General features: G+C 41.3%; 1 protein-coding gene across 3 annotated transcripts in view; it reads right to left on the reverse strand.

Moving 5' to 3' along the window:
- The window catches only part of pax5 (paired box 5), a 267,639-nt gene that overhangs the window by 47,982 nt on the left and 205,598 nt on the right, over positions 1–14,059 (reverse strand). For all 3 annotated transcript variants that reach the window (XM_072281839.1, XM_072281840.1, XM_072281838.1), the window contains exon 8: positions 11,189–11,290. In XM_072281839.1, the coding sequence (XP_072137940.1) occupies positions 11,189–11,290 (102 nt within the window). The remainder of the gene's footprint in view (positions 1–11,188; positions 11,291–14,059) is intronic.

The raw sequence follows: 14,059 nt of genomic DNA on the forward strand, positions 1-14,059 counted from the left end.
CTAACCATGGCCAAATTCTCAAAGCACTTTGTCACAGTTGATGTAAGTGCAACTGGGCATTAGTTGTTGAGGCAGCTCGCCTTGCTCTTCTTGGACACTGGTATGACTGTGGCCCTTTTGAAGCAGGTGGGAACCTCTTCCTGCAGCAGTGAGAGATGGAACACTCCTGCCAGCTGATTGGCACAGGTTTTCAGAGCCCTACCAGGTACATCATTAGGTCCTGACACTTTGCAAGAGCTCACCCTCTTGAAAGATGTTCCGAGGTTGGCCTCAAGACAGCGATTACAGGGTAACCCGATGCTACAGGGATTCACACAAATGTGGTTTCATTCTCTCTTTCAAAATGTGCATGAAGGGCATTGAGCTCATCTGGGAGTGAAGCATCACAGCCATTTATGATGTTAGGTTTCACCTTGTAGGAAGTGATGGCCTGCTGATTATATTGCTCAGAAGCTCCAGTGCTTGCCTGACATTGACCTGAAGTGGAATGTACACCTCTGCCAGGATGATGGCGGAAAACTCCCTCACAGATAAAACGGACCACCAGATGTTCCAGTTTGGGTGACCAGAACTGAGATAGAACTGCCACATCTGTACACCATGATGAGATAATCATAAAGCATACTCCACCTCCTCTGCCTTTAAAAGAGCTGTCTTTGCTGAGATTGGTGAAACCATAGAGCTGCAGTGCTGCGTCTGAAATGGCTGGTGTGAGCTCTGTTTCCGCAAATCACAGTACACAGCAGTCTCTGATGTCCTTCTGGTACTGCAATGTTTCTCTGAGGTCTTCAGTTTTATTTGCCAGAGACTGTACATTCGCCAGAATAGTCAGGAGTGCAAATCTAAGGCATTGGCGTTTCAATTGTACCTTTTGACTGACGTGGTGCTCCCGCTTCCATTTTCTTAAAGGGGAAATGCACTCATGGCCCGAGAACGCCATTCGAGATTCGTCTTTTTTGAGTAGCCATAAATTCTTTAAGCATCTTAAAATGATGCTGCTTACTGAAGTACCCATGGCTGTGACTGTAGATTTCAACTGCAGTACACTAGTCCTTACTGGGAATATTTGATGATTCCAATTGGAACTGAACACAAAGAGTTGCCACTTAATGGCACCATCTTCCTGGACATTTAACAGAGTGAAGGTGACAGTTATTCTTTGTGCTTTTGTCAAAAACTACTAGAATTATTCTAAAGTACACCCCAGGGTTCTGGAAGAGGTGGCTGATGAGATTGTGGAGCATGAGTAGTATTTCCAGAATCAATAGATTCTGGCATGTTTCCAGAGAACTGGAAAATTGCAGATGTCTCTCTATTCCAAGAAGGGAGAGAGACACAAGAAAGGAAATTATAGATCAGTTAGCCTGACTTCAGTGGTTGGGAAGATATTGGAGTCAATTGCCAACGATGAGGTTTCAGGGTACTTGGAGGCACATAATAAAATAGGCCAAAGTCAGCATGTTTCCTCAAGGGAAAACCATGCCTGACAAATCTGTTGGAATTCTTTGAGGAAATAACACGCAGGACAGACAGAGGATGTTGTGCACTTGTATCTTCAGAAGCCCTTTGACAAGCTGCTGCACGTGAGGCTGCTTATACCATCAGATAAATTAGGCCATTTGGCTCATCGTGTCTTCTCTGCCATTTCATTATGGCTGATCCAATTTTCCTCTCAACCTCAATCTCCTGCCTTCTCCCTGTATCCCTTCATGCCCTGACCAATCAAGAATCTATCAACTTCTGTCTTAAATATACATAAAGACTTGGCCTGCACAGCTGAAAATGGCAAAGAATTGCACACATTCACCACCCTCAGGTTAAAGAAATTCCTTCACATCTCCAATCTAAAAGGATGCCCCACTATTCTGAGGCCATGTCATCTGGTCTTAGACTCTCCCATCAAAGGAAACATCCTCTCCACATCCACTCTATCAAGGCCTTTCACCATTAGGTAGGTTTCAATTAGGTCAACTCTCATTCCTCTGAATTCCAGTGAATACAGGCCCAGAGCTATCAAACGCTCTTCGTATGACAAGCCATTCAATCCTGGAATCATTTTTGTGAACCTCCTTTGAACCCTCACCAGTTTCAGCACATCCTTTCTAAGACAAGGGTCCTAAAACTACTCACAATACTCCAAGTGAGGCCTCAGCAGTGCTTTATAAAGTCTCAACATTACATCCTTGCTTTTACATTCTATTCCTCTTGAAATGAATGCTAACATTGCATTTGCCTTCCTCACTGCAGACTCAACCTGCAAATTAACCTTTAGGAAATCCTGCACAAAAACTCCCAAGCCCCTTTGCACCTTTTTTTTTGTATTTTCTCTCCATTTAGAAAATTGTTGTGTCTGTGCACAACTATATATTGAGTAATTAAAAGCCCATAAGCAGAAGATGGCTTTGACAGTGTGTGTTGTGTGTGTGTGTGTGTGTGTGTGTGTGTGTGTGTGTGTGTGTGTGTGTGTGTGTGAGAACAAACAATGCACATGCGTAGACAAAAGATCAACGTGCAGTACTAAGTAGGGGGAGGTCATTGCTTTAAAAGAGATAGATCCATACCTCACAAAAATAGTCAACCCTTTGATTTCTTCTACCAAAGTGCATGACCATACACTTCCCAACACTGTATTCCATCTGCCATTCTTTGCCCATTCTCCTCATCTAAGTCCTTCTGTAGCCTCTCTACTTCCTCAAAACTACCTGCCCCTCCACCTATCTTCTTATCGTCTGCAAACTTTGCAGCAAAGCATCAATTCCATCATCCAAATATTGACATATAACGTAACAAGAATCAGTCCCAACACAGACCCCTGTGGAACACCACTGGTCACTGTCAGCCAGCCAGAACAAGCCTCCATTTATTCCCACTCTTTGCCTCCTGGCAATCAGCCACTGCTTTATCCATGCTAGAATTTTCCTGTAATACCAAGGACTCGTGGCTTGTTAAGCAGCCTCATGTGCGGCATCTTGTCAAAGGCCTTCTGAAAATCCAGGAACACAGCATTAAGCAATCCTCCTTTGACTATTCTGCTTGTTGTTTAGTCAAAGAATTCCAACAGATTTGTCAGGTAAGATTTTCCCTTGAGGAAACCATGCTAACTACAGCCTATTTTATCATGTGCCTCCAAGTACCTGGAGAAAATCAACTCCAACATCATCAAAACCACTGAGTTCAGACTAACTGGTCTATAGTATCCTTTCTTCTGCCTCTCTCCCTTCTTGAAGGGTGGTGTGACATTTTCAATCTTTCAATCTTCCAGCACCATTTCAGAATCTAGAGATTCTTGAAAGATCAATATTAATACCTCCACAATCTCTTCAGCCACCTCTTGCAGAACCCTGAGGTGCACACCATCTGGTCCAGGTGACTTATCTACCTTCAGATCGTTCAGTCGTTCAGTTTCCCAAGACCCTTCTCCCTAGTTATAGTAACTTCACAGACGTCATGCCCCCTGACACCTGGAACTTCCAACATACTGCTAGTGTCTTCCACCATGAAGACTGATGCAAAATACTTATTCAGTTCATCCGCAATTTCATTGTCCCCCATTATTACCTCCCCAACATCATTTTCTAGCGGTCCAATATCCACTATCACCTTTCTTTAACACTTCATGTAGCAGAAGAAACTTTTGGTATCCTCTTTAATATTATTGGTCAGCTTACTTTCATATTCCATCTTTACCTTCTTGATAGCTTTTTAGTTGCCTTCTGTTGGTTTTTAAAAGCTTCCCAATCCTCTAACTTCCCACTAATATTTGCTCTATTATATGCCCTCTCTTTGGCTTTTATGTTGGCTTTGACTTCTCTTGGTAGTCACAGTTGTGTCATCTTTCCTTTAGAATACATCTTTCTCTTTGGGATGTTTATATCCTGTGCCTTCTGAATTGCTTCCAGAAATGCCAGCTACTGCTGCTCTGCTGTCATCCCTGCCAGTGTTCTTTTCCAATCAATTCTGGCCAACTCCTCTCTCATGACTCTGTAATTCCCTTTACTCCACTGTAATACTGATACATCTGATCTTAGCTTATCCTTCAGGGTGAATTTGATCATATTATGATCACACTACCCCAAGGGGTTCTTTTACCTTAAGCTCTCTAATCAAATCCAGTTCATTGCCCAACACCCAATCCAGAATAGCTGATTCCCCCAGTGGGCTCAACCACAAGCTTCTCTAAAAAGTCATCCCATAGACACTCTAGAAATTGCCCCTCCTGTAATCCAGCACCAACCAGATTTTCCCAATCTACCTGCATATTTGAAGTCCCCCATGACTATTGTAACATTGCCCTTTTGGCATACATTTTCTATCCTCCATTGTAATTTGTAGGCCACACCCTTACTACTGTTTGGAGGTCTGTATACAACTCCCATCAGGGTCTTTTTACCCTTGCAGTTCCTTAGCTCTATCCACAAAATTTCAGCACCTTCTGACCTTATGTCACCACTTTCTAATGACCTGATTTTATCTTTACCAACAGAGCAACGCTGCTCCCTCTGCTTTCCTGCCTATCCTTTTGATGCAAAGTGCATCAAAAGTGCATCAAAGTGCTTGGATATTAAGCTCCCAGCTACAACCTTTTAGCCATGATTCAGTGATGTCTACATCATCATACCAGTCAATCTGCAACTGTGCTGCAAGTTCATCTACTTTATTCCGTATACTGTGCATACTCAGTTACAACGTCTTCAGTCTTGTATTCACCCTTTTCGATTTTGTTGCACCATTCTCAACCTTTTTGATTCCTAATTTTGTCTGAGATCTTACCAACATCTGTCTCCACAATCTCTCCACTCGCTGTTCTGGCACTCTGGTTTCCATCCCCCTGCAACTCTAGTTTAAACCCCACCGTGCAGTATTAACAACCCTTTTATTGACAATAAACTGGACTGGTCAAAGAACACTGAGGCTGTCTACAAGAAGGGTCAGAGCCGTCTCTATTTCCTGACGAGACTGAGGTCCTTAAGCATCTGCCGGATGATGCTGAGGATGTTCTACGAGTCTGTGGTGGCCAGTGCTATCAAGTTTGCTGTTGTGTGCTGGGGCAGCAGGCTGAGGGTAGCAGACACCAACAGAATCAACAAACTCATTCGTAAGGCCAGTGATGTTGTGGGGATGGAACTAGACTCTCTCACAGTGGTGTCTGAAAAGAGGATGCTGTCTAAGTTGCATGCCATCTTGGTCAATGTCTCCCATCCACTACATAATGTACTGGGTGGGCACAGGAGTACATTCAGCCAGAGACTCATTCCGCCGAGATGCAGCACTGAGCATCATAGGAAGTCATTCCTGCCTGTGGCCATCAAACTTTACAACTCCTCCCTTGGAGGGTCAGACACCCTGACCCAATAGGCTGGTCCTGGACTTATTTCGTAATTTACTGGCATAATTTACATATTACTATTTAACTATTTATGGTTTTATTACTATTTATTATTTATGGTGCAACTGTAATGAAAACCAATTTCCCCCGGGATCAATAAAGTATGACAATGACTATGACCTTCCCACTAAGATATTAGTCCCCTCCAGTTCAGGTGCAAACTATCTCTTCTGTACAGGTTCCACATTCCCTGGAAGAAAACACAATGATCCAAAAATCTTCTGCCCTCCCTCCTACACCAACTCCTTAGCGACTTATTAAACTGTATAATCTTCTTAGTTTGAGCCTCACTAGCACGTGGCATGGGTAGCAATCCTGAGATCACAGCCCTGGAGGACCTGCCCTTTAAATTAGCTCCCTGAGCAAGATAAGAACCCATGGCATTCTAGGAAAGATACTAGCATGGATAGAACATTGGCTGATTGGCAGGAGGCAAACTGTGGGAATAAAGAAAGCCTATTCCGATTGGCTGCCGGTGACTAGCGATGTTCTGCGGGGCTCAGTGTTTAGACCACTTCTTTTTATGTTGTACGTCAATGATTTACACGATGGAATTGATGACTTTGTAGCTTTGTAGCCAAGTTTCCAGATGATACCAAAGCAGGTGGAGGAGCAAGTAGTTCTGAGGAAGCAGGGAGTCTGCAGAAGGACTTCGACAGATTAGGAGCATGGGCAAAGAAGTGTCTGATGGAATATAGTGTCAGGAAGTATATGGTTATGCATTTTGGTAGAAGGAATAATAGTGTGGGTGGGGAAACAATTCATAATTTGAGGCACAAAGGGACTTGGGAGTCCTCATGCAGAATTCCCTAAAGGTTAACTTGCTGGTTGAGTTGGTGATGAGGAAGACAAATGCAATGTTAGCATTCATTTCAAGATGACTAGAATATAAAAAGAAGGATGAGGCTTTATAAGGGCATTGGTGACTCCTCATTTGGAGTATTGTGGGCAGTTTTGGACTTCTTATCTAAGAAAGGATGTGCTGATAATGAAGAGGGTTCAAAGGAGGTACATGAAAGTGATTCTGGGAATTCCAGCTTATCATATGGGAAGTGTTTGAAGGCTCTGGGCCTGTACTCACTGGAATTTAGAAGAATGAGGGAGGATCTCATTGAAACCTATCAAATGTTGATAGAGTGGATGTGGAGAAGATGTTTCTTACAATGGGGGAATGTAGAACCAGAGGGTGCAACCATAGAAGAGAAGGACGTCCATTCACAACGGAGACGAGCAGGAATTTCTTCACCCAGAGGGTAGTGAATCTGGAATTCATTGCTACAGGCAGCTGTGGAGGCCAGGTCATTGGGTTTATTAAAACAGATGTTGATAGGTTCTTGATTAGTCAATGCATGAAAGGTTTCACGGAGAAGGCAGGAGAATGGGATTGACGAGGAAGTGGACTAGCTATGATCGAGTGACAGAGCAGACTCAATAGACCGTATGGCCTAATTCTGCTCCTGTGTCTTATGGCCTTTTTGCAAACTGGAGCTTTAACTCATGCTGTACATTCCTGAAACTCTCTCAGAATTTCCCATCTTTATAACAAAACAAAATCTGGATTTAAAGGGGGGCCACCCTTTAGAAGACTTACATTGTCTTGTTATACTCACATGGATTATTAATTCCACTGAATATAAAACCAGATTGTAATTTTCCAGCACCATTAAACGAAAGTTATTCAATCAAAATGAAAATTATGCTGGCCACAAGACCTCTTCAGTACTCAGGCTCTCCTCATCAGCCTGCAGTGCTGGTCAATGACCAGCATACTTTTTCAAATCCACTTTAATTAAAGTGTAAACCTAGAAAAGTTATTACCCCTAAAGTACACCAGTTACCATTGTTTGTAGTGTTTATCCTGCCTTACATAGAGATTTTCATGAATGCTTTATTTGGCAAGATCACTTAGTTAAAGAAGCAGACATGGATAGGGCATTTTTAAACATAAATGAAATGTTTCTTAACCAGCATTCTGAAGTGGACTCACAGCAAATCAGATGTCATTTTGCCTGCCAAATTACTTTTCCAATTGCAGCAACAAGAAACAAAAATTTGTCATCATTTTAAAAGGAGCTTCCAATTTATCAGGACCACGTTCTCTCCAAAGCAACACACACAAAATTCCGGAGGAACTCAGCAGGTCAGGCAGAATCTATGGGAAAGGGAGCAAACAGTTGAAGTTTTGGGCCAAGGCCAATCATTGGGTGCTTATAAATAGTCTCGGCCAGAAACATCAACTGTTTACTCTTTTCCACAGATGCTGCCTGACCTGCTGAGTTCCTCCAGCATCTTGTGTGTGTTGCTTTGCATTTCCAGTTGTTATGTTTGTGATTTACCACTCTTTCTCCATTTTTTATTCAGTTTTGGACTTCACAAGCATGCATTGCCTGTGGGGAATCTCACAATCAGGGAGCAGTTGCTGGGAATCACAAAACACCCAACACTATAATACACTCAAAGCCATGGGCAAAGAAGGCCCAACTGATATCGCATAAAGAGAGAATGTTCCAGAAAATACCGGCTTCACATTAGACCTAAAGAGAAGACTTCCTCAGCAACTATTTTTCCCTCCATGTTACGTGGGAAGGAATTATAATTGTGTAAGATGAATAATAGCAACAGGAAGAAAAGCTATTTCATTTTGGATTATGCTATTTCAACATATAAAAGAGGTGTGTTTTATCTATAATGGAGCATGTAGATCCTTAAATGAGCATACCACATAAACCAAAGAGCACAATACCAACTATAAATGATCAATGCTCTGCTGGGATACAGTATAATATTGGGGATACATTTCAAGATTAAAATATTGCCTTAAAATTGTAGGATTTCTTTTTCTCTGGTAGGTTGATGTTGATCATTGTTTTGTATTTCCCAACCTGATGTTTGAATGTGCAAGTGAGAGAAGGACAGTAAATAGAAAGACAGATAGTGGATATTTGTGTGTGAATGTGTGTGTGAGAGTGAGAGAGTGCGATTGTGTTTGTGTGTGAGAGAAAGAGAGAGTGGGAGAAGAAAGAGAGGGGAAAGAGAAGGGAAGAACAGGATAGTGAAAAACAACAAAAGGAGAAAGAGTGGAATGAAAGAAGGATAAAGGCATGGGAAGGAATACAGAGAAAGTAAGTCATGCAGAACAAGATACAAGGAAATAAAATTATACAGAAAAAAAAGAAAAGGGTAAAGGGGAGATAGAAATAGATGGGGGGGGGGGGGCGGCAGTGAGCCTGAACCTGGTAGACTAACTTTCTAAAGCTGCTAGTGTATCTTCAATTTAAAATTCTACAAATTTTATTCAATACAACATTTATAAATACGAAGGCTCATGTTCTGCTTGCCGTAATGAATATGGTTCTCCACCAATTCCAGCCACTGGTCTCTCTATACAACTTCCTCAGCTGGAAAGATGAAGCAGGCGTGAGCAATGGAGCCTATCACCCATAAGCAGACACAGATAAATTAAGCAATGCAAAATCCTTTAGTTATGAATAAAATGTATTATTTTGAAGAAGAAAAGTAACACAAACTGCACATTACCCTCTGTCTGATTTCTCTCCGTTCTAAACTACTTCTGTCAGTTTATCAAACTGCAAAAAAATATATTTAAAACTTTGCACTTGAATGCAGTCTCTGGTCAATCATCAATAAAATATATCAGCTAAGAGACTGTAACGGATCCAAAAATATACATTGAGGTGGTACTATACATTCTAATATTACAATGTGGTCCTGCATGATGAAACATAAGTAAAGGCCTTTCCACCGTTTCTTTCACTATTCTGTTTAAAAGAGGTTCCCAAGGAAATAGATAGGAATGGGAGAACACAGATATGGACTGCAAGAAGATTGTTCAACTCTAGAGACTACCAGGGTGGATGAAAAGCTGTGGAGGTAATTTTGAGAGCTTTGGGATGTACTTGGAGGCAATTAGGAGTGACAAGAGTCACTCTTTTGAGGTTCTAGGGCCTCAAGAGTGTGAGATCAGGGGAGGAGAGTGATAGCTTTGGAGATGATTGGAGGAGGATGGTTGGAGAATAGATTGAATGGTGGCTATAGCTTTGAAACTAGTCAGTACATGGATTAATAGGGGGCTTTGGAAGTATTTAGTAGGTATAGGGAAGGGCATGGCAGTGTGAAAATTAATTGGAGATTGCGAAAGAATCCCGGGTGCCTGAAGATAATGGCAGTAAGAACAGGGATGTATTTGCGTGGAGGTGATCAATAACTATGAAAACTTATAGATGGCACCCCCTTAAACGAGTGTGGACACCTCAGACCCTTTCAAATGGCCAATGTAGTCTTAGCCCCTTTAAGTTATGCTGAAGCAAGCTTTGAGTGTCCCATTAAAACCTGCCTCATTATCTGAACCCTGAGTCTTCAGCATGTCTCAGGCACACAATACAACTCCACACGCAATGTCAAAAAAAAAAGCACGGCTACCATTGGTTGACACAGTTCATATCCAGAGTGCCATTTCGCATGCACAGAGGAACAGAACTTAATTTCAAGAAGGACACGATTGGTACACATGGTACCTGGTATTTGTTTTAAATTACATCAGGCGGTATATTAAAATATGGCAACATGCAGGGAGTTTCTTGGTCAACCTATCCACTGCTTGATGGGAGCATCAGCAAATAAAATTTGCCACTGAACTGGGTAGGAAATATTAAAAATATATATAATAGTCATCTTAAAAAGCAGCTGGATTTTGAAGTCTTGTTTAATATCCGGATAGCTAAAAGTTTACTCAAAGAGACAGACTTTAGGAAGTCAAATAGATAAAAAATGGTCTATAGCAAAGCAGAGAGGCTTGGAGAGGCAATTCCAGAGCTCAGAGCCCTGGAACCTCAAAAGAGTCCACATTGCAGGAGCAGTTCAATCAAGGGGCACTCAAGAGGCCTTCGAATAGTTTAAAGGGTTGATTGGTTGGAAGAATTTGCAGAGGTAGGGATCAGCAAGGTATCTGAGTCAAGGACAAATATAAATAAAATTGAGGCTTTGTTTAACTCGGAGCTAATGGAGGTCAGTTGGGACAGGGTGATAGGGGGATGATACCACGACTAACCTTGGACAGACTTACATTTTACAGAGGATAGAATCAGGATGGCCAGTCTGGAACGTGCTGAAGCCATAAAGACATGGATGAAGAGACACAAAGCTGAGGCAGAATAATGCAATGTTACAAACATGTAATCTAAATGATTGCACTGATAAATAATAAGACTGGATAGATAAGTAAGGGAAAGGGGTGTGCAGCCCACCTAGTAGGAAAGGCAAGAGATGAAATTGTGTGCTTGCAAAAGGCAATGTTTAGCTTATTATTGTTCATGTAAGTCTGAATCACATCATTATAAATAATGCTGAAAACTAATTTGTTAAGGGTCATTTAAAAATAAAATGCATGTTTTCATTAAAAACAAATTACCGGTCTTCTTAAAGGACAGCTGGGCTTCAGAATCCTGTTTAATGATTAGATTTTCTACCTACATCACTATCCTGAACACCAAACCCTTTTCTGTCGCAGTATGTTGAGCGTCCCACGAGATTAGTATTTCTGACAGTTAAGTGAAGGAAGAAATATTAGAGATATATCTACGTGTTTTATCCCTGTGGAGAAGTGTCTAACTGCAGAGAGGTTAATGAGACCAGCGTCTTCGCTCCTTCTCACAGATTTTTTTCTCTCAGCCAGTGACTACAACAGAGATCTTAGTATTTTGTGAAATATGCAGAACTTGAAACAGTTCAGAGAGCTCTCTCTAAATGCAGCATTTGGGACCAAACGCTGGTTGTCGCACTCACCAGGCACCATCCCTGTCAGTGTCGGGGGTGGGTAACTGCTCTGTGCAGCGGGGGGCACATGTGGAGGATAACCAGGAAGAGTCGTACTAGCCAAATCACGACCTGGAAAATAAGATAAAATGTATGAGACCATGACATGGCCTTAAAAATCTATCTGACATAACAGCATACGGTTTCTACTATAACCAGGAAGCAACCACCAGGTGTACTGTGAAAGTTGTAAATAATGACCGCCTCTGGGGCAACCAGGTGATCCCTTAATACAGGTTCATCCATGATTCATTAACCATTCATTCAGGTTGACATTAGATACTGACTATAGACAAGTGGATATCAGGCAAACTATTCAATGTGTTGCAAAAATGAGAACAGGTACTCTGAAAATATAGATAGAGACACTGAACCTATAAGATCAGTGGACACCATAATACAAACTTCAGGGGCAACCTTGCAGGAATATACATAAAAGGGACACTATGAGATCAGAGGGAGGTGACTAATAGTCACGCAAGCCAATGCTACAAATGATGAAGATAAAGTTTGCCATTGAAACATCAGTTAAAATCGATACCTGTACTCCACTGGAAGCCCGAGAGGAGTTTACTTGTCATGTAGGCTGGGAAAGCACTAGATCCCTTTTTCACCCAGAATATATGTTTACAAGGGGAATACCATATTTGAAAGACACCTGTTGGTATCATAGTATACCCACTCCATGATACTAACCATGGAGTACCAATTGCTATGAAAGGTAGGTACACCTAAATTTTGTGGTGTTATTGGGGATTCTATTTTTTTGTTAGAAAGGGAAACTTACTCAAGATAATCATTACTGTAAAGATGTGCAAACCACACTTTCACATGTTGTTTTCAAGAAATGGGTAACCCTAGGTAATTTCTAAAGTAAGTACATGTTCAGCACAGCTTTATGGGCTGAAGGGCCTGTATCATGCTGTAGGTTTTCTATGTTTTATGTTCTTAAATATACACCTTGTAAAAGACTGATACATTTTCAAATGCCTCTTTCAATAAAATGGTGTAACCTGCAAGGATGCCTGTTACTGTGAAGAAAGGACACACATGACGCCTATTCTCAAGTAGGGCTACACTTTACAATGCCACAAATATTACCCTTTCTGAATGTTTCCAGCTTTTAAAATTTTTTCACAAAAGCCTGGAGTAGACTAGGGACTCTGGAAACAATAGTGGAACTAGCACCCCTTGGGTACAGTTTTACCTGAAGTAGATTTGCAGGCAGTGTTCTTACTTGGCCTGTGCTGGCATCTCACTGCCATACTTAGCACTGACTTGTCCAATTGACACCATTTTACACAAGTATTATCTGCAGGACACAGTAAAATGAACAATCTACTTAACAAGTTAATAAGGTGGCAAGTGAAGCAATTACTAATGTGCTGAGTTGTAATGATTGCCTAGCTTTGTTTATTGATGATGTGCTAACTGGGGCAATATACACTAATCACTGGATTGTTAATGCTGCATCAGATTACTTCTCCCCTTTTTCACAGCTACAATAAGGATCCAAATTCTCTGTTCTAATGTGATCTTTTATTTCAAAAGCTTATAAATACTGGGTACAATTATTAACCATTTTTGTAAAGAAATGCTCTGGATTTAACTTGTTTCTGATGCTAGAAACAAAGTAGTTGGCTGTCTATTTTATCCCACTGTTTACATTAAATAATTCACATTACTGACAAAAGAAATCTCAGTGGCAAGAGCCCCGTCATTTGTTTTCCAGCCCAAACTTTAAGACATTTTTTTGTTAAAAAAAAGATTCCTCTGCAATAATGCCACAATTTCCCTTAAATGAGCAGCACTTGACAGGGTTAAACCTTTCAGATGTAACCAAGAGCAGTAAAAACACATTCTGTTCAAACATTCAATTAGAATCAATTTGAGTTTGATCACTAGTTCTATTTGCCCATTGTCATATTATGAAAGAAGGACAGAAAATTTGCCCTGTACTGCCTTTGAAGAAAGCTTAAAGCACTGATTCTTATGACCCTAGAATTCAATTGTGCCCTCTTTTGGCAGCTTAATCGAGGATTCTCTGCAAAGCCCTCAGAGGGTTTAACATAGCAGAAATTCACAGGAGACATCTTAGGAATGGCACAGACAAATTGGAACAGACACCGACAACCGGCACAAGGAAATATGCTTCTGCAGACTTAAATTTCATATGCTTTTACTGATCCTATCCGATTAATTCATTTGGTTAAAAGCAAGCAAAGGAACACCTGGGAAAGAATTGATCTACAGTACCTCACAGGCAGTGGCCTGCATGGGCTTGTTGGTCAAAAGCAGTGGTGTGTAAAGTACACACATACACGCATGCTTCACATTTTCAGAATATTTCACAACTTTTCAATACATTCAAAAAAGATTCATTCACACTAACACTTAAAGCCTCACAATGTGCAAACAGAAAGTGAAGCAAATAAATATCTAGAAGTGTATGAATCTGTGGAATTCTCTGCCACAGGAAGCAGTTGAGGCCAGTACATTGGCTATATTTAAGAGGGAGTTAGATATGGCCCTTGTGGCTACGGGGATCAGGGGGTATGGAGGGAAGGCTGGGGCGGGGATCTGAGTTGGATGATCAGCCATGATCATAATAAATGGCGGTGCAGGCTTGAAGGGCCGAATGGCCTACTCCTGCACCTATTTTCTATGTTTCTATGTTTCTATGTATCACTGGTGATAAATGTCTCTGGTGGGTATGCTCATACTGAGACAATGGCACAGATATTCAACATACTGTTACCTCATCCACGGAGGTTGTAAGTACATCGGCTGTTCTGGATCTGAGCACCTTGGTTACCTCACACGGCGAAGTGAATAAATGCA

Source organism: Mobula birostris, chromosome 17 (assembly GCF_030028105.1).
Source record: "Mobula birostris isolate sMobBir1 chromosome 17, sMobBir1.hap1, whole genome shotgun sequence".
NCBI classification, from domain to species: domain Eukaryota; kingdom Metazoa; phylum Chordata; class Chondrichthyes; order Myliobatiformes; family Myliobatidae; genus Mobula; species Mobula birostris.